This window comes from Panthera uncia, chromosome F1 (genome assembly GCF_023721935.1).
Source record: "Panthera uncia isolate 11264 chromosome F1, Puncia_PCG_1.0, whole genome shotgun sequence".
Classification (NCBI taxonomy): domain Eukaryota; kingdom Metazoa; phylum Chordata; class Mammalia; order Carnivora; family Felidae; genus Panthera; species Panthera uncia.
In genome coordinates this window covers 67,025,680-67,049,321 of record NC_064813.1, presented here as the reverse complement: position 1 = coordinate 67,049,321, position 23,642 = coordinate 67,025,680, and the positions used below count along the sequence as shown (strand labels likewise).

General features: G+C 51.6%; 2 protein-coding genes, 1 long non-coding RNA gene and 1 other non-coding gene across 25 annotated transcripts in view; 3 read left to right on the top strand and 1 right to left on the bottom strand.

The window, feature by feature from the left end:
* UBAP2L (ubiquitin associated protein 2 like) overlaps window positions 1–18,090 on the top strand; it is a 39,712-nt gene extending 21,622 nt beyond the window's left edge. For 5 of the 22 annotated variants that reach the window (XM_049634932.1, XM_049634935.1, XM_049634931.1 and 2 more), the window contains 16 exons: window positions 851–1,049; window positions 1,640–1,917; window positions 2,082–2,254; window positions 3,711–3,900; window positions 4,609–4,663; window positions 5,282–5,456; window positions 5,774–5,846; window positions 6,819–7,014; window positions 7,095–7,183; window positions 8,153–8,206; window positions 8,797–8,878; window positions 9,611–9,828; window positions 10,283–10,388; window positions 14,960–15,027; window positions 15,756–15,953; window positions 16,359–17,325. In XM_049634932.1, the coding sequence (XP_049490889.1) occupies window positions 851–1,049; window positions 1,640–1,917; window positions 2,082–2,254; window positions 3,711–3,900; window positions 4,609–4,663; window positions 5,282–5,456; window positions 5,774–5,846; window positions 6,819–7,014; window positions 7,095–7,183; window positions 8,153–8,206; window positions 8,797–8,878; window positions 9,611–9,828; window positions 10,283–10,388; window positions 14,960–15,027; window positions 15,756–15,953; window positions 16,359–16,805 (2,601 nt within the window). In that variant the 3' untranslated portion in view covers window positions 16,806–17,325. Of the gene's footprint in view, window positions 1–850; window positions 1,050–1,639; window positions 1,918–2,081; window positions 2,255–3,710; window positions 3,901–4,608; window positions 4,664–5,281; window positions 5,457–5,773; window positions 5,847–6,818; window positions 7,015–7,094; window positions 7,184–8,152; window positions 8,207–8,796; window positions 8,879–9,610; window positions 9,829–10,282; window positions 10,389–11,721; window positions 12,116–14,959; window positions 15,028–15,755; window positions 15,954–16,358; window positions 17,706–17,914 lie in introns of those variants that run through there. The other 17 variants (XM_049634945.1, XM_049634942.1, XM_049634937.1 and 14 more) reach the window with 12 other exon arrangements.
* Window positions 8,599–8,734, top strand: LOC125926052 (small nucleolar RNA SNORA58). The gene has a single exon (XR_007458983.1). It is a non-coding gene; the product is annotated as a small nucleolar RNA SNORA58 (small nucleolar RNA).
* LOC125925754 (uncharacterized) lies at window positions 17,706–18,759 on the bottom strand. The gene is made up of 2 exons (XR_007458905.1): window positions 18,522–18,759; window positions 17,706–18,423 (listed from the first exon to the last, which is right to left on the bottom strand). It is a non-coding gene; the product is annotated as an uncharacterized LOC125925754 (long non-coding RNA).
* Window positions 18,760–18,887: 128 nt separating this feature from the next.
* On the top strand, window positions 18,888–21,512 carry HAX1 (HCLS1 associated protein X-1). Its single transcript, XM_049634973.1, has 7 exons — window positions 18,888–19,045; window positions 19,511–19,773; window positions 19,943–20,136; window positions 20,614–20,665; window positions 20,790–20,896; window positions 21,025–21,115; window positions 21,268–21,512. The coding sequence occupies exons 1-7, from the start codon at window positions 18,993–18,995 to the stop codon at window positions 21,351–21,353; spliced, it is 846 nt and encodes a 281-aa protein (XP_049490930.1). The 5' UTR covers window positions 18,888–18,992; the 3' UTR covers window positions 21,354–21,512.
* The last annotated feature ends 2,130 nt before the right edge of the window (window positions 21,513–23,642 follow it).

Here is a 23,642-nt window from a genome sequence, read left to right as displayed (position 1 = left end):
TATTTTTGAGAGTGTGCGTGTGCAAGTGAGTGAGGGGCAGAGGGAGAAAGAGAGAAGCAGGGCTCACCCGAAGTAGGGTTTGTGTTTGCCCGAAGTGGGGCTCTTGCTCACCCGACATAGGGCTCGAACTCATGAACCGTGAGATCATGACCTGAGCTGAGGTCAGATGCTTAACAACTGAGCCACCTAGATGCCTGATGTAAACCTTTAAAAGGAAAAACATTCCGGGGTGCCTGGGTAGCTCAATTGGTTGTGTCCGACTTTTGATTTGGGCTCAGGTCATGTTGTGAGATCGAGCCTTACACTGGGCTCCGTGCTGAGTGTGGAGCCTGCTTGGGATTCTCTCTCCCTCTCCCTTTCCCCTGCTGCTCTCTCAAAATAAATAAGCATTTGAAAAAAACACTTACAAAAAAATAAAAAAAATTTTTAAAGGAGAAAAATTCCACCAGTCATTAGATCTTTATACCTGAGGAGGGAGGAAGTAATGGTGTAAATTTTAATGATGCTTATTATGTACCATACACATATTAAATGCTTTAATACATTATTTCATCCCCCTACAGCTTTATGCGATACTATTTTCATTTGCTTTCAGGTGAGGAAAATGAAGTACAGAGAAATCACAAATAGGTTTTTCCACACTTACATAGTCAGGATTTGGACCTAGGCAGTCTGACTCCAGAGACTGTGCTCTAATGGACTAGACTGTGTACTCAGTCTGGTGATATTCTTTACTTGTCGGGTCTCTCCTGGCTCCCCCTGTGTCTGAGTGACTTTCCAAGTGTTTCCAAGCGGTGAACACATCTGCTTGCCGTAGGTCTCTCTCATCCCTCTCTGTGTCGGTCTGCAGGTGAGCATGTTGGGGAAAGGGTTTGGCGATGTCGGCGAAGCCAAAGGTGGCAGCACCACGGGCTCTCAGTTCTTGGAGCAGTTCAAGACTGCTCAGGCCCTGGCCCAGCTGGCGGCACAGCATTCTCAGCCTGGAACCACCGCCACCTCCTCTTGGGACATGGGCTCCGCCTCACAGTCCCCATCGCTGGTGCAGTACGGTGAGAAGGGTGGAAAGTGACGTGTTGGAACATTACCACCAGGAGCTTGCAGGAGTCGGGGGTGGAGAATGTTTCTTGACGTCAGGAGAAGGACAGCCACCTGGCTAGTTTCCCATGACTGATACCCTCTAGTCACACAGGCTGAGTTCAGAAAGCTAGGAAGTAGTAAAAAGTTGGAGGCTCGGTGTCTCTTTAACCGAATTTAGACATCTGCATCGTAGTTGCAGTCTTCTGTTGACCACGGAGTGTTTGGACTCTCCCGAGATTGGTCTTCAGTGTTTGAAAAAACGTTGCCTTAGGAGGTTTGTGGGCTTGGCATTATGTAGGACCTTTTGCTCTAAACACGGACAGCTTGTAGGTTCCTGTCTTACACAAGCAGGCTAATAGTGCTGATTTGATTAGGCTGTACTTAGAACAGATAGGATGTGTGATTGTCACTTTTGGAAATGAGAGTGAGTCCTAGATGAGGACTCGTTTATGTGACGTACTGATTCTTGAGGGCCTTGTTTACGGCTCGAGAGAGGATAATAGCGTTTCACTGACGATCATCAGCATCCCTGACCCCATATGTACCGGGACTCTCCGTGCAGATTTGAAGAACCCAGACGATTCCACAGTACACAGCCCCTTCAGCAAACGCCAGGCTTTCACCCCGTCTTCAGCCATGATGGAGGTGTTCCTTCAGGAGAAGCCGCCCACGGTGGCCACCTCCACTGCTGCACCTCCACCGCCCTCTTCTCCTCTGCCGAGCAAATCCACCTCGGCCCCACAGATGTCTCCCGGGTCTTCAGATAACCAGTCCTCCAGCCCTCAGCCGGCTCAGCAGAAATTGAAACAGCAGAAGAAAAAGGCCTCCTTGACTTCTAAGGTACTTGAACTTTGTGATGGGTGTCATTTTAGGGCAAAGGTGATGCGGGATTTGGGAATCAAGATTGTGAGGGGATAGTTGGCAAATTTGAGACAGGTTTGTTTTTTTTTTTTTTATCAGTCTTACAGTAAGATTGTAATAAAACCATTACCTTCTCGTTACAGATTCCTGCTCTGGCTGTGGAGATGCCTGGCTCAGCAGATATCTCAGGGCTAAACCTGCAGTTTGGGGCATTGCAGTTTGGGTCAGAGCCTGTCCTTTCTGATTACGAGTCCACCCCCACCACGAGCGCCTCTTCAAGCCAGGCTCCAAGTAGCCTCTATACCAGCACAGCCAGGTAGAGGGGAAACCTCAATCAAGACTTTTTTTGTCAGGCTTTTACCACTTTTTCTGTCTCTTGCCGATTCCTAGAACTCCAAAGAGGCCCAAGCCTCTGATTGAAGGAAAAGTAGCCGATTGTAGCATTTTGTTAAGCATTTCAAAATACTGTTACTAAGATTATCTGTAACACTAAACAGATGGAAATATACCTCTTGCATACTTCTGGAGTGTCCACGCCTAGTTCTTGTTTTTTGTTTTTTTTTGGTTTTTTAACAGAAACATCCACCACTTTGTTTTTGTTTTTAAGTTTTTATTTGAGAGAGAGAGAGCACATGTCCGTGTGCTGTTCCTTGGGGGGGGGGGGGGGGGGGGCAGGGCAGGGAAAGAGAAAAATTCCAAGCAGGCTCCACGCTGGAACTCTTGAACCATGAAATCATGACCTGAGCCAAAATCAAGAGTCGGACGCACAACTGGCTGAGCCTCCCAGGCGTCCCCACGCCCAGTTCTTAAGAGGTGCGTATAGCACCTCTAACAGGAGGACCTTGGCATCTGGCTAAAAATGCTTTTGACATCTTTGGTCCTTTGGTGTGGGCCTTATGCTTATGAAGGGTAGGACTCTGGCCTCCTAAGAAAGAGGTAGCATCAATAGATGACACAAGTAAAAAAGAGACTTTCTTACCTTCTCTGGTAAGTGTCACAAAGGGCCAACATAAGCAATAGAATACCCTGGAGGATGGGGCACCTGGGCAGCTTGGTCAGTTGAGCATCCGACTCTTGATTTCAGCTCAGGTCATGTTCTCACGATTGGTGAAGTCAAGCCCCTCGTCAGCTGACAGCGCGCAGCCTGCTTGGGATTCTCTCTCTCCCTCTCTTTCTGCCCACCGCCCCTTCCTTGTGTGCACGTGTGCTCTCTCTCTTTTAAAATAAATAAATATTTAAAGAAAAAGTTCTGGCAGAGTTTAAGGGACTAGGCTATTTTCTTCAGTCCCTTGAATTTAAAAATATAAGCATCAGGTCCTTGCCTAATCTGTTGGATTATAATTGCCGTTAAGTCATGTGAATATCTTCATAGTTTTTCTCAAGAGTTTCTACCTAGTACCTTATATTTAATAGGGTTTCTGACAGAGCCAGGAGCCCAGAATTCCTTAAAATGAATGTGAGAAACAGATGACTTTCCCTGTGCTTAGGGTTCATGTTAGGATATATCAGAAGGATCAAAAAAGTCTATCCTTTCTGCTTTTGCCTCTTTCTCTTAAAACAGAATGTAGGCGAGCAGTTTGAGTTCAGACCCCTGACTCTGTAGGATGTGGAAATTCCTATTGCTGTCAAGAGAAAATTGTCTTTTATTTGCTGCTGGGAATTTTCCTTTTGATTATAATCAACTTACTCTAGTAGGTCTCCAGCATGTCCTTAGTATCCGTGGATCTGTTCTGTTTTGGTTTTCTGAGATTTTCCTTCTGCGCTCCCCACAGTGAATCTTCATCTACAATTTCATCTAACCAGAGTCAGGAGTCCGGTTATCAGAGCGGTCCAATTCAGTCGACAACCTATACCTCCCCAAATAATGCTCAGGGCCCTCTGTATGAACAGAGGTCCACACAGACTCGACGGTACCCCAGCTCCATCTCCTCATCACCCCAAAAGGACCTGACTCAGGCAAAGGTAGTGTGGCTTTGAGAGTCCCTGGGTGCTGTTTAAGACAATATTGGGCAAAGTGTCTCCAGTGTTAGTGTTTCCCTTCTTGACAAATGGTGCTGGGATGCCACAGAAGTACTGACTGAGAAGCTGAAAAAAACACATTTCTGTGGTTGGAGAAATAAAAAAGTTCTTTGCAGCAAGCCTGGAGATTCATAGTCAGAAAACTAAAGCCAGCACTAGAGATTCGTTCTTTGTCGTAGGATCAAGGTCAAGTACTCGTTTTCTCTCTCGCGAAGATCTGAGTGCTGGACTTCTGGGTCTGTATCGATAGACACCTTGCCGTGTCTCGGCCCGGGGAGGGGACAGCATATGCCAGAGGCGCTGTGGAGCGGACTGACAGTCCCGTGCAGCCAGAACAGTGGGTGCTTTGGCTGAACGGTCCTCCTTCCCCAACCTCCCCCAGGGACCCCCAGGCCTCTCCTGTGTCTCTTCTGGGTTTGGGATCTCTTGAGCAGTTTGGGGGCGCTGCCTTCTGTTGCTTTGGGTCACACGGGGTTGGTCTATCTTGTTGCCATTTTAAATTCGTTTTGTTTAGATCGTCTGCATTATGTTAATCCTTTGGTTAGCTTACAGAATGTCTCTGAAAGATTTGTTGGTTGAAGTTAAGCGGAGTCTGTGCTAACTCGACTTTTCGCTTGAGTTTGTTTTTTACTCTTCTGTTTTTTGTTCCAGAATGGCTTCAGCTCTGTGCAGGCCACACAGTTACAGACCACGCAATCTGTTGAAGGTGAGGCTTTTTCCTCTATGTTGTAGTGGTTTTCCTCTCTTTTTCATATGTTTGCGTTTCTTCGATCATAGTGGGAAGCACCCTGGCTTTTCTGGTCACAGTCTTCGTGTGGTCCTGCCCTGCTGTTTTCTCTCAGACCTGTCTCAGGGCTCTCTGACTTAGAAGAGTGATAGTACCCTCGGTTCCCTTCACTGGATAAGTGAGATCAGTGCTCTGAAATGTTGGAAATAAGAGAGTCTAGGGGCACCTGGGTGGTTCAGTCGGTCAAGCGTCCCGACTTCGGCTCAGGTCATGGTCTCACGATTCATTGGTTCAAGCCTCGTGTCAGGCTCTGTGCTAACAGCTCGGAGCCTGGAGCCTGCTTCGGATTCTGTGTCTCCCTCTCTCTGTGCCCCTCCCACACTCACGCTTTGTCTTTGTCCATCTCTCTCTCTCTCTCAAAAATAAATAAATGTACAAGAAATTTAAAATAATAAGAGAGTCTATGTAATCACAGTAGTCCCTTATTAAATAACTTCCTCTCTTGTCTCGGGGACGGCTGAGACTGGAGTCGTCCATTCGCTTGTCAGAGACACTCCCTTTCCGCTGATGGGATAGATAATTATTCTTTATTTCCAGGTGCTACAGGCTCTGCAGTGAAGTCTGACTCACCTTCCACTTCCGGCATCTCCCCTCTCAGCGAGACGGTGTCCGCAGCCTCCTTGCTGACAGCGGCCAGTCAACACTCATCCCCCCTGGGTGGCTTGAGCCACGGTGAGGAGAGTGCAAACGCTCCCACCACACAACACAGCAGGTGATTTGGGTCACGGGTGGATGTTGGGGTTGGGAGGAGAGGTAGAGTTCTCTGCTTCCGCCCTGTCCCTGCTGCCTGCCAGGGGCCGTGTTAGCGGGCACGACCTGCAAGTTGTGGGGTAGGAGAGAGAGGCCTGTTCTCTCTCCTCAGCAGCCCCGCTCGCTGTGTCTGCTCCCCACCCTGGCCGGCCGCGGAGCTCCCCCCGGTCTCCGGTCTTCCTGGTCCCATATACCGCCGCACGTCCTCGTCAGTTTCTTGACGGAAGCTCCAGGTCGGTCACCACAGCACCGTGACTGATGGCTGCCTCTTCTTTGCAGCACGTTATCGACGCAGCAGAACACCCTCTCGTCATCCACGTCTTCTGGGCGCACTTCTACATCCACTCTTTTGGTAAGTGTGATGCGGCTGAAGAGGAAGGGTGGTGTTCTTACACTTAGAGGAGTCTAGCGGCGAGACTCCCGAGAAGAGATTCTTGGAAATCCCTTCGTGCGGTGGCGGAGTGATCGTTGATCTGAGGTTGCAGGAATGGACTGAAAGGATGTCGGAAGGCAGGAGAGGCAGGAGAACCTAGAGATACTGCTGAGCTGTGGGCCAATTCTCAAAGCCCTGGACGTGACTCCTGAAGCTTTGCCTTTTTTTATTCCTTCTTAACACTGAGGTGTGCGGGGCTTCATAGCTCTGATGGAGCCCGTGAGAGCCTCTGTGCAGCCGTTCTCACTCCGTGGCGGGGGGTGTGTTGGACAGGGCTGCTGAAGATAATCAGGGTCCGGGTGTCCTCTGAAAGTTAAGGCCAGAGGAAAGCTTTCGATCCGAGAATTAAGTTCACTATGGTGATTTAGGACGAGCATTTGTGGGGTTAAGCTGAGACGGCGAGGAAGACCCATTTGGGGCAAAGGTGTCTAGTCTGCCAGAAACCCGGGGGCAGACGAGTGCTAAGGCTCCCCTGGAAGACTCTTTTTCCTCAGGTATACTGTTTCTGGTTTAAGTTCATTAGAACTTGGCGAACTACTGAAGGAGAACGTGGGAGAGAAGGCTAGGCTGTATTTCCCTGACCCGAACTGTTCGCTGGCCAGCCAGCATTGGTTCCTGGCGTGTTTGTCCGCATGTGCCCTGACGGGAGGGCGTGCAGCCGGTGTTGTTAACTAGATCCCTGCCTGACGCTGCATCTTGGGGAACAGGCAGCCGGAGCAAACTTCGTGATTTCTTCTAACTCCTTTGGTGGAGGACACCCAGGTCTCTGCCTCGGCCGTTTTAATTGGGAGGCTGATGTGCTCTCGCCTGCAGAAGGGGCTGTGCCTCTCTCCTGACCTGTCTTGCTGATCGCTGTTTCCTCTTCTCATCCACTGCTCCCCCTTTTTGAAGCACACAAGCGTGGACAGTGAGGCGAACCTCCATTCTTCCTCCAGCACTTTCTCCACCACGTCCAGCACGGTCTCTGCGCCTCCCCCGGTGGTCAGTGTCTCCTCCAGTCTCCACGGCGGCAGCAGCTTAGGCCTCAGCCTCAGCAGCAACTCCACCGTCACAGCCTCGACTCGGAGCTCGGTCGCTACGACTTCAGGTAGAAGGTGGACGGCATTCCTCTGGGATGGAGGAGAGGAGTGATCGTGTGACTGGGTAAAAATGGGATCTCTCTTTTAGGAAAAGCTCCTCCCAACCTCCCTCCTGGGGTCCCGCCGTTGTTGCCTAATCCGTACATCATGGCTCCGGGGCTGTTACACGCCTACCCGGTAAGTGAGGCTGAAGCAGCTTCTGCAAAAGATGAAGACGGTGTGGCTACTCTTTACAGCTCCGGCTTCGGGTGGAAGACTGTAATTAAAATAGAGAATAAACGAGTGGTTGTCGCATGTAAGCAAACCAGTTTTTGATCTTCGTAGTTTGGGGCAAAAATCGTCATTTCTAGAGGGGAAGGACTAAACGGAGGCCGCTCCTCCTATTGTATATTTTCTCTGGGTGAAACAAATTCTAGGCTTCAGAAGCTAAAGGCCAGAGTGCCCGCCTGGAATCCCTCTCAGTTTCTCAGAGAATTATTTTCTTGGGTAGGATTGAGTCCCTGTCTGTGAGGTTCTCAGCTGGCTGTGACCTGGGAAGAACAGAGCTCCCTGACCTGATCTGAGACTGCTGGAGAGTAGGTGGTTTGACAAGTGGTAGCTTTGTGTCCTGGTGTATCTTCTGTCAGATTCATAGATTTGGTGCCAATTAAGGTAAAGGCTATTTATTTGAAATGTTTAAAAAGACACCCGTTCTTGCCTCTCAGAAAGTGTCTAAGCGAGCATCGTACACAGGAAACGTTCAGTAATGGTTTGCACATTTTTTAACAATCAGCATAACGTCTTAGTCCCCATACGTTAGAGAAAACAAGTAAGATGTGAATCCTTTCTGAAAGAGATGAGTCTTAAGCTGTGTGTTTGACGGCCGTTCGTACCTGGCTCCTGTTGCCCCACCGCTGCCTCTGGGTTGGATCGGTGGTATGTGGCTCATGGCAAGTTTCGAGACCTTTCATAAATCACCCAGTCTGTACTTCACTTCTTTCTTCTTAAAGGGAACTGCCGGAAGTAACCTATGTTCTGTTCCTCCTAAGAACGAGGATGGATGTTCTGTTGACTGACTTTGTCCCTTGGCACCTTGGCTGGCTTCTGTGGTAGCCAATCCCTGTGAACACTGTTACGTGAACACTGTTACATGCTTGTGTCTTCCAGCCTCAAGTATATGGTTACGATGACTTACAGATGCTTCAGACGAGATTCCCCTTGGTGAGTGTGTGCTTAGGGCAGGAGGAGAGAGTGACCTTACAGCCTTGAGGGGGTTGTTTCAGGTGCTCGGTTGATAAGTCCCCCCCATTAGCTCTTTCCCAACCTATACCTCCAGACGCAAACCCCGATTCGAGATCAGGGACTGGGGGAGTGGGTCAGCTCTAAGGTAGCTTTTTTTTTTTCATCAGTTGTGACCTCTTTAAAGTAAACAAATTTTAACCTTAAAAATAGCTCAGAATACCCTAGAGCTCTCTGGATGCTTTTTCTGACACGTCAGACACTTTGAATTACAGAAAGAGAATCTATTTTTTGGTAGCAGTGGACTGTTGGGGACGACACCTAATGGTTCGAGAGAGCATTATTGTTCCGATGGTCCCGACCTGTTTCCCGGTGGGCACACCCGTAGACCTCGCCTGACTCTGCCCGTGGCCGGGCGAGGGGGACAGTGTGTGCAAGAGTCACGGGGAGTTCTTACCAGGTCCAGCCAGCTCGCTTGCCGGCTGGATAAATGCAGCGCTCCCGACATCCTGCTTCTCACCTTGCGCTGAGCAGATGAGTGGCATCCAGTGTGTGCCCTTTGTCTCTTCTAGGATTACTACAGCATCCCATTTCCCACGCCCACCACACCGCTGACTGGGAGGGACGGTAGCCTGGCCAGCAACCCCTACTCTGGTACGGCTGGGGGGGGGGGGTGCAGATGACAGGAGTGTGTGCTGGGACTGGTGGCAAAAACCTGGTTAATGGCGAGCAGGGACCCAGTTCTCACTTTAATGAAGACCTTTGGCGGAAGGTCTGGAACAGATGTGATGAACCTGGGTTGGTAGATTTGGGATGCTACTGAAGATGGCCGTTTCCTTCTCGTCCTACTTTGTTGTCTCCCTGTGGTTCCAGATGACCCCCCGACAGGCTTCTCTGCCATTCTGCAGTGTTTTCCGGGAAGTGCAGGGGTTGAAATGGCCTTCCTCTGCTTGTCTCTGCTCCTGTTCCCTGCTCACAGCGGCAATCTGGTTGCCTCACTAGGCTGTGATCCTTGTTTTTATGCCTGACCTCTCTGACGTATCATTTTCCTTGACCTGTCCTTGTCTGCTGAGTGCAGCATGGAGTGTTCCTTGTGGAGGGAAAGCAGGGGAAGGCAGGGAGGGTGGGGCTGAAATCATGCTTTACTCTGGGAGCCTGTCTCCCACATCGTTGCCCAGGCATTTGACATCAGGCTCGACTAGCACAGTGCGGAGTGTGTGCTCAGCAATGCCAAATGGAGCCGTAGAGAAAATGTAATTCAAAGAATTGACCTTTAACAGTCTTTAATCGGCGTCTTCTGGAGTCCTGTGAAACCAGGAGAAGTAATTGTGCGCTGGGGTCGGGGGTGAAATAGACAGCCGGTATATTTACTCTCTCCTGTCATAGGTGACCTCACGAAGTTCGGCCGCGGGGATGCCTCCTCCCCGGCCCCGGCCACAACCTTGGCCCAACCCCAACAGAACCAGACGCAGACTCACCACACGACGCAGCAGACATTCCTGAACCCGGCGCTGCCTCCTGGCTACAGTTACACCAGCCTGCCATACTACACAGGGGTTCCGGGCCTCCCCAGCACCTTCCAGTATGGGCCTGCTGTGTTCCCTGTGAGTACCTGGGTTTGGCTTCGTTTTGGTGAAGAAGCTCAGCCCCTGGACCCTATCCTAGCTGCCTTCATGGCTAAATGATTTTTTAATAATGGATGAGGAAAAACCATTCCCCCTCTGTCCTGGGAGAGGTGGGGGCTGGAATTGGAGGTACTGGGATAGAGACTACCTGTTCTTCGAGTTCTCTAAAAGAGGGGAGATGATACAGTCCAGCTTTGGACCCTAGACTGTCATTCACTCCCTCCTGCCACTTGGCAGTTGCCCTTCCTTCAAACTACCGTTTCTCGACTTCACTGGTAGATTTTCTAAAGCTCCGTAGGGAACGCATTTTCCTAAGCAGACTGTGGTCAGCTTGCCTCAAGACCATAGCCGTCTGAGTGCCTAGTTCCCGGGGCAGGTTGGTGACGGTTCTCTGTCACTATCTCACCTCCCTTCTGGCCCTGTTGCTCTCCAGGTGGCTCCTACCTCTTCCAAGCAGCATGGTGTGAATGTCAGTGTGAACGCATCAGCCACCCCTTTCCAACAGCCAAGTGGATATGGGTCTCACGGATACAACACTGGTAAGCACCCCTTGACCCCAGCTGTCCGTGGTTTCTGCAGGATGTGACTAAAGGAGTTTGGGGGAGGAGGATGTGCTTGAGAGAACAGGGTTGGTGAGGTGTGCGTGCTAGCATCTGTACGTAGGGTTGTCCACGTCTGACCGACATGGGTGTCCGAGCGGCACCAGCAGACGTGCTTGGTGTCAGAACGTGTGTCCAGCCCTCACGATGGGAGTGCCCCGGGGCCTGCATTGGCTGTCAGAATATGTTGGCTGGCCTAAACTTCGGGTGGGACGCAGGACAAGGGGCCCCAAGACGTTACTGTGCTGTCAGTGGGGACAGGCGTGAGAACGTCTGGTACCGGTAGTTCTCAAGGAGAATCCCCGCCCAGCAGCGTTGGGTGGGTTCTTAGCCAGTGTGCCCCGGCGGGTTGGGCTTAAACCTTTCGGTAGCACTGCTTTTCTCACACAGCCCCTTTTCGTTCCCTAGCTGGGAGCCCTAGGGTATGGAGAGAAAGGTGTGGGGTGCGAGAGCTCAACAGAGGGAGAGGGTCCTTCGTTTGTATGGCTGGTCTCTTGGCAAAGTCTGCATATCTGATGGCAGGGCAGAGACGTAGGAACTGACCTGAAAGATAACTGGTCTGTCCCCTGCTCCTCTAGTGAGGCCTGTACCCCACTCGTGGAGGACAGTTCCATCAGCTTTTTTCAGTGACTTGTAGATGAATGCGGGGAGGAGGGTTTTGCAGTTGAAAGAGTTGGGATTGAGGGCTCTTCAAAATCCTAAGCTCACGTGTGGTGTCGTGGTGATTCGGAGGGGGCTGCATCTGTGTTCTTCACCACTGTGTGGGCCCCAGGTGGGTCAGCTGCCCGAGGGCTTCAGTCATCGGGGAGCTCTGGGCTGAGCACAGAGGGCAGTAGGTCTGGGAACTCATAACCAGATGGAGCTTTGAACTGTTGGAGCACTTGGAGTGAGTCCGGATTCAGCCTGGAGAAATCCTGAGATGCCCCGCTCCTCGTGGCTGCCCCTCTCACCGGGCGAGGTGCATCCTAATCCTTGGTGGGGACGATTGTCAGCTTTCTGACTTGGCGCGGCCCCATTCTGAGAACGTTAGATTTAGGTTTTAGCCGGACCAGGTTCAAGAATTTTAAGAGGTAGGTGATCGATAATAAAAGAGAATGGCATTACCTGATTCTGGAAATCCAAGGCTCTTATGGAGTTCAGAAATAAGAGTTCAGAAATCCGCTGTAACAGTCTTTTGAGAACCCCCAGTTCCCAACCCCGCGGAGGGCTCTTGTCATCCCGTGCCTCATCAACCTCTAAATTCATTTATTTTTATGTATTTGATTCCTTTTAGGAAGAAAATATCCACCCCCTTACAAGCATTTCTGGACGGCAGAGAGCTAATTTGGCCCAAGGCTGGGGGCTGTGTTTTGTGTGTGTGTATAAATTTGCACTGAAGTCTTGTTTCAGAAACCAGACCACTGAGGAGAGCCTGCCGAGCTGAGGCCATGGCCTGCGTGGCTTGGGGAAATGAGTTGGTGGATACCTTCTGGGCTTTGAACTTGCCCTGCCCCCGTTTCCCCCTCCCCCACGTGTCTGACCCTGTCTTACCCATTCCGAGTCCAAGCGGTGCAGCGCCTCCGAAGCATCAATGCACACACCTGCCGTTGCTCTTGATTTCTGGAAGGATGTAGTTTCACCTTGTAACAAAATATTTGTAGTCTTCAATAAACTGTGGTATTTCTTTAGCTAACTCTGGCGTTCTTTCCGTGCATGTCTTTCTGGACACTAGGAGCCAATGTTGTGCTGTGGATGAAGGGTGGAGGGGGGCCTTCTCAATCAAACCCCAGTGTAGCCAAAGGATGGAGAACTGTTACCTTCTCGGCGTGGTGATTTTATCAAGTGGGAGAGGGGGAGGCAGCGTCAGTTTTCAGCCCTTTGATTGAATGGTAAAGAAAGCTATTTGCAGAAAATCCCTGATTCTCCATGCTTAGTACAGCGCTTCACTTTTCACTCAGATCTTTCCTGTGCCTCTGACGGAAGCAGAGGGAAAGGACAAAAACAGCTTGGAGTGTCATGTCATGGCGAAAGGCAGAAAGAGGTGGTGTTTGGAGCTGGTTTAGGGAAGTGGCTTCCAAGGCCCCGGGCCAGATGGCTGCTTGAGAGCTGATTGGGTCTTTAGTGACCAGCTAGTTGATGACTCCGGCTGTGACAACTGTGCTGGCCTGCAGCACTGTTCTCCGTCCCTCGAGACTGCTCGGGGGTTGTGGACTACTCGTTGCTTTGCACTTGTGGGTGTAGCTAAGGATGTGCGGGAGAGGTTTCGTTCCACTTCTCCGTGACGACGGGAGCTCTCCCCACTCGATCCAGCTGCTGGCACACCGTCGCCCCTTTGTTTACAGAGTTAACTCGTCCGGCGAGAGCATCATCCTTCGTTAAGTGCAAACCTGGATACTCCACTTGCTCTGTATTTGTCCCCAGCCCTCTGGGGCTGCCACGCTGGGAGGCATTGGTTCTCGTTTCTCCTCCCTGCTGTCCACCTCCTGTCAGTGTGCTCGCAGCTGCTTGGGAGCGGGGGAGGGGGGGGGATAGGCGGGGCGTTGACTGTTGGAAAGCCAGAGAACTCTAGTCTGAGGAGCTTTCTTGTCGCAGGTGCAGGGGAAGTGGGGCAGCCACACAGGTCACGTCTAGGGCCTCTAGTGCTCACACTCGGGCTGTTAGGGCTGCTGCGGTGTTCTCTCGTGTCCTGCGTCTCCAGTCCTTTCGCCCAACACCCGGACCACGGCCTCAGGACTAGAAGCTGGATTTTAGCTGGTCCAGCCTCTGGGAAGACTGAGCCCAGGTTGTGTGTGGCAGGGGCACTCCGGAGCTAAATTGCTCCCTACCACCCAGCTCGAGAAACCAGTTAGCCATTTGTCCTGTCCTGCATGGGGTGGCCCAGGGTGTCCACAAGGTGTTAGAACCTTTGCAGTGAAGATCAATCATCGTCTCTCGTTTCCCTCAAAAACGTTTGTATCCCGTCCGTCCCACCTCACTGTCGGCCCTCCGCACAAACCTCCTCGGTGCCGTAGCAAATGAACTGTCCTTAAAGTCAGGTCCACCACCAGTGATTGGCACACGGGCACCTGGGGTTTGAGAAGGAAAGGGAAGGCACTACCCCGTTATTCCCTGTATCATCCCTTCTTCTCCTTCAGGGCCTTTGGGGGGGAATTGCTGCTTGAGAAGGGGTGGTATTTTCCATGCTGTTTCTGCAGTTGTGCGATTTTTCTTTGGCACCTTCTTGGAGCGATCTGGGTTTGTGCTATGGGCGGGGCTTCCAGGTGAAGACACCACACGTACCGGGAAGATCCTGAAGTGGTTGTCCAAGGTGGACTCCACCTTGGGAGGCTGCCTCCATCCTAGGCCTTGGGAGGATTTGGGTTCTGGACTTTGACGGGGGAATTGCTCTTGAGTTGTGGGGGGACTTGTGATTTGGTCACTTTGGCACGGTGCTGCTGAGAAGCTCTTCCATCCGAGGGCCTCGAACAGCAGGAGAAGGATCCAGGGACACAGGCTGAAATGCAGTTTTTCTGAAGTTTCATTTTATCTCATGTGATGAGATCGAATATATCTTAAGTGTGTTTTAAATTCTGAGTTAATTTTGAATTGCTTTTCCTCAAATCTTTGCAGACAATTTGTTTAGTAAGACGCTGGATTATTTTATCTGATGGCTTTTTCTCGATCCATTGCCCCATACCCCAGGGTACAGTGTGTATTTCAGTTTAAGGACTAGAAATCGAGATGAGGAATATGCTGTCTTGGTTTCCTCGGAGTGGGCCTGGTGGCAGGGGGTTTTTACCCGGGGAACACAAGTCATTGGGAGTGTGGATGAGAGCCTGTGTCCCCGGGAGCAGCTCAGGGTGTAAAGCATGAGGACGTCGGATTTTGTGTTCCACCTGGACTGGAGGAGACAACATACTCCACTCCCTTCCTTACTCTCCCCACCTCCCCGTGCTTGGGCCTCAGTTACTTAGCTGGAAATGCACCTTTGTGTGGGCTCTTTAAATCCTAAGTACGTGGCCTAGAAGCGCCAGAATTGGAGACGCGGGGCCAGGTGAGCCAAGACTGACAACGGGCCGTGCTCTTGGGGTTGGACTGGAATGCTCCTTGGGTGCTTACCTTAGGCTGCGAAAGCATGCAGTCCTGAGCCCAAAAGTGTCTCTTTGTGAACAGGAAGATCCCAGACTACCTGTCTTCAGGAGCAGGACCGAGTGGAGTCTGGGTGCGTTGATTTGAAACGGATGTTAAACATTTAATACGTTTCTTTTGGGCTTTGGCACAAAAGCGTCTTGAAAGGTATATGCTGGTGAGGCTTGCCTGTAGCCTTGCCCCACAAAAAGCAGCTCCCCTCACTCGCCCCCTCACATACATACTCAGTACGCACCTGGAAAGGGCAGACTTGGGGCACGAACCCTCATCTCTCAGGACTGACCTGAGCTGGAAACACAGCAGGACCCCCTGCAGTGCTCTAGCTAGAGGCTGCGCACACCGTCTCCCCCCGAGAGGGGGGCCGGGCAGCCAGCTGAGCTAACTCCTGTTTCCTCCTCCCCCAGGTGTGTCAGTCACCTCCAGTAACACGGGCGTGCCAGATATCTCGGGTTCTGTGTACTCCAAGACCCAGGTAGGTGCCTTGCTCGAGGTACAGCTGGAAAGATAACGGACGCAGAGGAGGTGGCGTTGCAATGACAGAAGCTCAGTGAACAAGAACAACCTGAGAGATGTCAGGAAGCCCATCCCAGAAAATGAGTGGTCTCTAGATTTCAATTTCTAGAAGTTTGGAGTTAGCCCTCTGAGAACAAGCAAGAGAAGTGTTCAGGAAGGGGAGGTGTGGCCGATCGCTGTGATGCGGGATTTACTGTGCAGCTGTCCTGACTTTGCCCACCGCCAGCCTTCTTGTAACTTTCCAAGATGACGAGTACGGACTGAAGGGAAGCTGGTGCGATCCAGTCTTTGTAAAGACACAGTGCGAGCGACCGTGAAGTATCAGGACTCCTGGCGGAGCGCTTCGTGGCCGAGCTCCAGGGTGGCAGTAGGGGAGCAGCTGCAGATGGTCTGCGACTGTAGAGTCACAGGGCAGCCTCACACCCGTCCTGTCGCGTGGGCCCCACGGCTAGGGAGTCCACGGCACCCCTGCTTCATGTAGGAGAGGACGGAGGCAGAGAGGGAGTACTTTTGTCAGGATCACACGGCTCCCAAAGAGCACAACGGAGGCAGACCCGGGCACCCGGTGCAGGTGCGGTGCGCCTCCTTTGCTGCGTGCCGCCCTCAGTGGGTGGAGGGCTTGGGCTCAGAGAGTCCAGGGCTTGGTTTGCTGACCCCTTTTGCTGTCTCTCCCCACCCCCTGGACAGCAGTCCTTCGAGAAACAAGGTTTTCATTCCGGCACTCCTGCCGCCTCCTTCAACTTGCCTTCAGCCCTAGGAAGCGGGGGGCCCATCAATCCAGCCACAGCTGCTGCCTACCCACCTGCCCCTTTCATGCACATTCTGACCCCCCATCAGCAGCCGCACTCCCAGATCCTCCACCACCACCTGCAGCAGGACGGCCAGGTAATAGCTCTCCCCTCTCCTTTCCCTTCCTCTTCCTTCCTGTCCCCTGAAACTCCCCCCTTTCCTTCTCTTACCCTTCCTCACCACCGCCTTCACCCACCCCTCCCAGCGCCAGCCATGGGCACACAGCACAGACAGACACAAGCGCACACGACACAAGCTGCCGGCAGAGGAGCGGTCAGAGAAGGGGCCGGGCTGAAACCTTCTTCGCCCGGTCCCTTCGGTGCCTTTCTCCTCTACCTCCTGTAGCACAGCTGCCCTCATCCCATCAGACCTGGGTCACACCTACCCTCTGACCTCTCCCGGCCTCCCCCCTTCCCAACATTGTAGCTTTCCCTTCTAATGGTGGAGTTCTATTGTCAAAGTTTGTCCCTTTATTTTCCATATATCCTGGTTCTGCCTCAGCTACCATATTTGCAGATGATTCTGTGTTGCCCGCGCCAGCAGGAGGAGCAGGTAATGAAACTGAATGATGATGTGCTTGAACCCACTCCTTCCCGGCCCCCACTTCACCTCCACAGCCTCAGGGAACTCGAAGACAAAAAGCTGCACCGTCACAGATCAGGACACACAGACACAGACACCTTGCTGAGCTCTCTGGCCTCCTGTTCCTCTCTTGCCCTCCCCTCCCCGGTGCCCTCTTTTTCTTTCTGCCCTTCCGCGACTCTGGAAACACTTGGTTACTGGATCGGAACGGATTCTTGGGGCAGCGTCTGGAGCCTGGGGCCTCAGACTGTCTCTCTTGCCTTTTGGCTGAAATGGGCTCTCCGCTGTGCCATGGGGGGAGGGGGGGGGCATGGGCTGGTACAGGTGACCTCTCCTGCGTCCCAGGGAGCTGGGGAGCTGGGATAAGTAAGGGCTGCCTTGCTGTCAGAGACAGCCTTCCCAGTTGAGGTATTCGTGGGATCAACGAAAACGAAATCATCTTGTGGTCACTCATCTCCAAGAGGCCATAACTCTCTAGAGAGAGTAGCCTTTTCTCAGAGCAGTGGGGGTAGGGGAGAGGTGGGGTGGAAAGTGGGTAGGACTCATTCACAGTCTTGTCTCTGAAAGGTGTCCTGCCGTCTTGTCATCGTTCCCCCGTTTAAAGGCTGGAAATGCTTTCTTCCCTGTCCGAGGCACCCTAGCAGCTATAGAAATTAAATGTTCTGTGGTTTGGAAGTAAACTTCAGAGTAGTTTCTCTAAGCAAGGGGAGAGCAAGAGTTTCCAGATCTGCATGTGAAGATGTCACAGATCTGTCCCACTAACTAGACACCTTTCTCCTCCTCCTCATCGTCCCATTCCCTGCAGACGGGCAGCGGGCAACGTAGCCAGACCAGCTCCATCCCGCAGAAGCCCCAGACCAACAAGTCTGCCTACAACAGCTACAGCTGGGGGGCCAACTGAGGCCCTGAGCCTCTTCTCCTGGTCCCATCTTCTGAGAGGGCTTCTCAGCCTGGCAACTACGGAAACGGCATCAAAGAAAGGAATGTGGGGGGGGGGGGTTCTGCTGCCCCCCCCACCCCCAGCAGCCCACCCCATGCCTCAGCTTCATGTCTGTCCATTCCCATCCCACCCCCCACTCTGTTGTATGTATTATAGGATTTGTATTTTCTCCTTTCCCTCCCCCCTTTCCTCTCTTCCTCCCCCCTTGCATTCAAGATTATGAAACTTTGCTGTGGGCCCTGCCTTCCTTCTCCTCCTGTTCACCCTGGTGGTGTATGGATGAGGTGGGGAGGGGGGACCCCCAAATATATATCAGCCCAACAGCCCTAAGTCTCCTCCTTTATTATTAGGAAACAAGACAACAACAAAAAAATGGCGTCATGAATATGAACAGCATTGTCAGATGAATTAGTTGAAGTGTTTTTTTTTTTTTTTTTTTTTGTACTGTGTCCTCAAATTTAATGGATTAATGTGTCTTGTATATATAAAAAGAAAACCTCTACCTTCAGCCTCTGCCCATTCTTGCTCCGTCTAGGACTTCCTCAGTCTCGTCAGTGACCAGCTTGGTGAATGAGCGTCACACACCAGCCGGGCCTCTAGCGGGCTCCAGGCTCCCCGAAGGCCATGGAATAAAAAGAGCTCTTTGCCCTTAAAAGTGCTGCTAGTATTTTGCTCTAAGGGAATTCCCTGCCCTCCTCCCCCAAGAACTTCACAGCCTAGAAAGAACCACCCAAATTCGCATCTCCTCCGGAAACTGCTCATCTGCAGCAGATTTCGGGCTGTGGAGGGAGTGGGAGCAGATACTGGGTGGAAAGGGAGAGGATTAAGAAGGAGCTGGGAAAAACGGCTTTGAAGAACCCAAGTGTAATGCAGATGGGTCCGGGCAAATGAGCTGCAGAGAAGGCAGGGTGACCTGCAGCTGTCAGATTGGGAACCTGGAGGTCAGCGCAGCAGTTCTCGGCAGTTCTCTGTACGGGAGGGGTCTGGAGACCAAGGCCGGGGCCCGGTGGGGGGGGGGGTGGTGGTGGTGCAGGGAACGGCAGGCTGGAAAATTCAGAGACAGGAGGGGGGGTACTTACAGCCCCAAACCCCCCCCCCCCCCCCCCCCGCAAGCCTTCCCTGGGTTCCCCTCGCCCTCTCACCGAGCCTTTGCCCTGCTGGTCGCAGAGCCTGCCCGGTGGGCTCAGGACTCCGCTTAACGACACCCCTTTAGCGGGAGAGCGCTAGGTCCGCGCGTCCCCGACCGAGACCGACCGAGACCGACCGGGGAACTCAGACCAGAAGCGCGGGCGGCGGTTGCCCCCTGGCGGCGGCGGCCGGCCCCACGCAGCCTCACGCCGTCGAAGCGCCCAGGCCATCCGGTGGCGGCGCGTGAGGCGGGCGAGCTTCGGGAGACGCGATTTCGGGACGCCCGCCCGCCGCCCGGACCCAGTCGCGCTGTCCGCCCCGCCCGCGCCGCGCTGACGGCCGTTTTGCGACAGTGTGCTCGTTCGCAGCCCTGCTTTCCGGCAAGTGGCCCGACGCCTCGCTCAGTTTCCGGTCGCGGGGCCCAGGCTGCCGCCGGGTGCGAATGGGCCTCGGTGGGGTCCGCGGGTTCGAGTCCCTACTCGGGGATGAGCCTCTTTGATCTCTTTCGGGGCTTTTTCGGCCTTTCTCCACCTCGGAGGTTAGAGTGGGTCGGGATCGGACGAGGGTGGGGTCTTCTGAGGGGAGCTTGAGCCCTAACGCCCAGTCCTTGGGAAACCGCACTCCTCCGCCCTCCGTCACCCGCTGCGGGCGGGACTGAGGGCGCCGCGCTGGGCGGCCGCCGGGGGCGGGGATAACCGCGGTCTGGGGTGATGCAACAGGGGCCCGGGCGGGGGGACAGTGGGCAGGTGAGCAGGGCCCTGGGTCACTGCGGGGGGCCGCCAGGTGAGGACTGGCGTTGATAGAAACGAAAACAAAGCAAAAAGCCGACGGCCTCCCGTAGAAAACACATCCACACCCACGAAGCGAACAAAAACCCAGGGCCAGCCCTCCAACCCTCACCTCCGTTCTGCACACCCGATTCGCGTCCCGCTCTGCCGCCCACGAGCTGACTTTATGGCTTAAAGTACTAAAATGTTGCTGGTCGATCTGCCTTCACTCCCAGCCACAGAGACCCCTTTTTTGGAGGGATGACTCGAGATGAAGATGAGGATGATGAGGAAGAGGAAGAAGAAGGAGCCACGTGGGGCCGTGGGAGCTCGAGGTTTGAGGGTCCGCAGCCCCCGGAGGAATTTGGCTTCGGCTTCAGCTTCAGCCCGGGAGGAGGGATGCGTTTCCATGATAACTTCGGCTTTGATGACCTAATACAGGATTTTAACAACATCTTCAGCGAGATGGGGGCCTGGACCTTGCCTTCCCGCCCTCCTGGTGTGTGGCTGTCCCCGGTCAACCTGTGGTTCCTGCTGGGTTGGAGGGTGACATTAGCCTGCCAAGCTTCGCTGGGGGTTGGGGGGGGGGTGACAAGATGGGTGATATTGAGGTTTCAAAGAGCCCAAGTCCTGTCCCACCCCCAGCACCAATCTGCCACCTTCTGCAGAACTTCCTGGTCCTGGTCCTGAGTCAGAGACACCTGGTGAGAGACGGCAGGAGGGACAGACTCTCCGGGACTCAATGCTTAAGTATCCAGATAGTCACCAGCCCAGGATCTTTGGGGGGACCTTGGAGAGTGATGCAAGAAGTGAATCCCCCAAACCAGCGCCGGACTGGGGCTCCCAGAGGCCGTTTGGTCTGGTGAGTGCTTCTGGGTGGAGTGAGAGCCTGTGGGAGACAGCTAATGGAGGGCAAGGGCTGGCAGCCGTGCGAGAATCTAACGGGGTGGGACCCCAGGCTCTCCACTTAGTGTGTTTATCTGTTCTCTATACTAAGCTTCTTGTAGGATTTTGGCAGCAGGGTGGGGGGGGGGGGGGGTGCGGGAAAGGGGGAGGGGGTTCTTGTTTTTTTCCTAAAAAAAAAAAAAAATCACTGGTCTGTTACAATTCTGGGACAAGGCAGGATTGTCAGGAAGGATAGAAAGCGTCCGTTCAGGAAAGCTTTCTTGGTAGAAGAAGAGAGAAAACAGGTAGGAAGGAGGAAGAGATGAGTAAAACAAAAGCTGTCCTAGGTGGGATTCTCTCTCCCAGGGAAAGGTAGTGTTGGAACCTTTGGGTTACGACCTCTCAAATTTCAAGTTGAAAGGTGTCATTTCACCTCCTTTGCCTTCTTCTGCAGTTTGATGATTTGTGGCCTATGACCCCCCATTCTAGAGCCAGAGAAGACAACGGTGAGTGTGGAGGTAGAGGACATTTAACCTGCCCTCTCTTCTCCTCTGAAGTTTTTGTTGCCACACTTGACCCCTTCTTTCCCTTGGACTCTTGATTTTGTGTTTCCTCTCTCTGCCCTTCTAGATCTTGATTCCCAGGTTTCCCAGGAGGGCCTCGGTCCAGTTCTGCAGCCCCAGCCCAAATCCTATTTCAAGAGCGTCTCTGTGACCAAGATCACTAAGCCAGATGGGGTGAGTTGGAAGACAGGGGTAAAAGGAACTGTGGCCAGGGGATGCCATGGAGAGCGCGATCTAGGTAAAGAAACCAGTGGGCTCACCTTTATTGATGTTAGAGATCTGGTCGGGGCTTCTCCTTGTAGACGGTAGAGGAGCGCCGAACTGTGGTGGACAGTGAGGGCCGGACAGAGACCACAGTAACCCATCAAGAAGCAGACGGCGGCCCTAGAGATGGTGAGTGAAGAGTGTGAATCAAAAGGGTCTGTCTCTTAGTTCCTTGGGAAAGGGGAACCCTTACTTTTCTAGCCTTTAATATTATTCCTCTCCTTGTCCTCTGCTCATCCTCTTTCATTTAGTGTGTCCGTGTGTATCACTTTCTTCCTTAGATCCAGAATCACCAGCACCTCCAGGCCTGGATGACACCTATTCCATCCTGGATTTGTTCCTAGGACGCTGGTTCCGGCCCCGGTAGCCTTGTTAAGCCTCAGCGGCCTTCAGATCCCTTCCACGCTTCGCTCACCATCCGTGTCTCCTCCTGCCACCTCGGCCTGGGGTGTGCGGAGCAGTGAATTGGGGGTATGTCAGTATGTGACTCACCCAGAGTGACCAATAAAACCTTTATTTATGCTAATTCTTTGGTCTTAGTTCTGTCCAGGCTGTTCCACTTTCTAGCACCATCCAGGGGTTCCCAGATTATCTTGGCCCACGGCCGCCTTCTTCTTTAACTTTTTTCTGCTTCCAAACCCTGATTTGATAAATAGGGTCAGGTCCCCGGTAGATTATTCTTGTGGAAGAGATAACTATAGAGACAACTCCAGGAAGAGTTCTATCGGGGAATGCACAAATTCTCAAAAGGGGGGGCACCTGGGTGGCTCAGTCTGTTGAGCGTCTGACTTTGGCTCGGGTCAGGATCTCGCGGTTCGTGGGCTCCAGCTCTGCGTCAGTTTCTGTGCTGACAGCTTGGAGTCTGGAGCCTGCTTAGTATTCTGCGTCTCCCTCTCTCTCTCTCGGCCCCTCCCCTGCTGGCGCTCTCTTTCTCTCTCTCAAAAATAAATAAAAACATTTAAGAAATTAAAAAAAAAAAATTCTCAAAAGAGGAAGCCTGTGTGGAAATGGGTGATGGCTGCTTCCCTAGGATGGGGCAGTTCATGAGAGAATTTGAGGGAATACACTGGCAAATATTTCTTCCTTTACTGGCTATGTTCTTTTTTTTTTTTTTTTTTTTTTTTTTTTTTTTTTTTTTTTTTTTTTTGTATGTTGGAGAAAATATAACTAGCACAAACATTACTAGATTTTTTTTCTCATTAAAAACTCTTTTAGTACTGTGGCTGGGAGGGGCTGATTTTGTATGTTTACCTCTGTTTCCTCAAAACTTTACCAAAACGACACACGATAAAGGGATTTTTCTAAGGAGACGTATCACAAGAACAAAGAAGATATACACTGATGAAATTTTGTCTTTTTATTATATGTTTTGGTGAACAGAAGTTGACTTACCATAGCAAAGTTTATATTTTTCTTTATGTTTAGTGCTCTTTGTGTCATTTAGACACCTCCCCACCCAAGGTTGAAAGGACACTCTCCTTTATTTCTCCTTCATGGATTTTACTAGGTTTGTTTTTTACATTTAGGTGTTGTTTGTTTTTTAATGCTTATTTTGAAAGAGAGTGCATGGGGGAGGGGCAGAGGGACAGCTAAAGCAAGGAGCCCAATGTGGGGCTCAACTCCACGGAACTGTGAGGTCATGACCTGAGCCGAAACCAAGAGTCGGATGTTTGACTGAGCCACCATGCGCCCCTGCGTTTTGGTTTTAAATCCACCTGTAATGTATCTTCCTATTTGCTATGAATCTATGAATCAGGGGACCAACTTTGTTTTTTTCTAGTTGGAAAAATACATATGCATATGTATATACAAATACTATAAATATATTTTATACACACAGATCGTTGTGCTGGGTCTATCTTTTCTGTTAATCTATTTGTCCACCTCTGTGCCCATATCACATCTTAAAATTGTGTAGTTGTATTTAGTAGAACATATACTCCCACTTTTGTTTCTCCCCTCTCTAACTTCTAACATGTAAGAATGCGATTGATTTTTCTAACCAGCTTTTCAGAGCATCACAGAAACACACGGAGCTGGAGACTAGCGGACATCTGTGGATGGCTCACAGCTTGAAAGCTGGAGACGCATACAAACTAAAGAAGCAACTTGGGAGAAACAGTCTGCAGAGAGATGAAAATTTAGCAAGGATACGTCTTTAATGTCTTTAGAAATATAAGAGGATACGTCCATACAGCCAGAACATACTCCTATGAAGAGGAATAAACTTTGGGGAGTTAAAAAAAACGTGATGGCAGAAATGAAAATCTATAAAACGATTCTGACGATAAAGTTGAGAAACTCTCCAGGAAGGTAGACCAAGTAATAGATATATAGAAAACAGGCAGCAATGCACACCTGAAAGTAATGTTATATGTTAACTATACTTTGAAAAAGATTATTTTCAAAGAAAATAGGAAAAAAAATAAAACTGGAATGGTACAAACCATCGATGAAACAGACCAAGAAAATATCCCAGAAGTGAAGAATATTTACTTCTAACCTGAAAGACCCACCATATGCTAAATACCAAGGATGAAAATAAACCCACTATTTCAGAACGCTCGAGACAAAGGAAAAATCTAAATAAGGGAGGGTTCAGAGGAATCGAGATTCAAGATTCTCAGTTGCATCTACCCAGATGTCCCTATTTCAA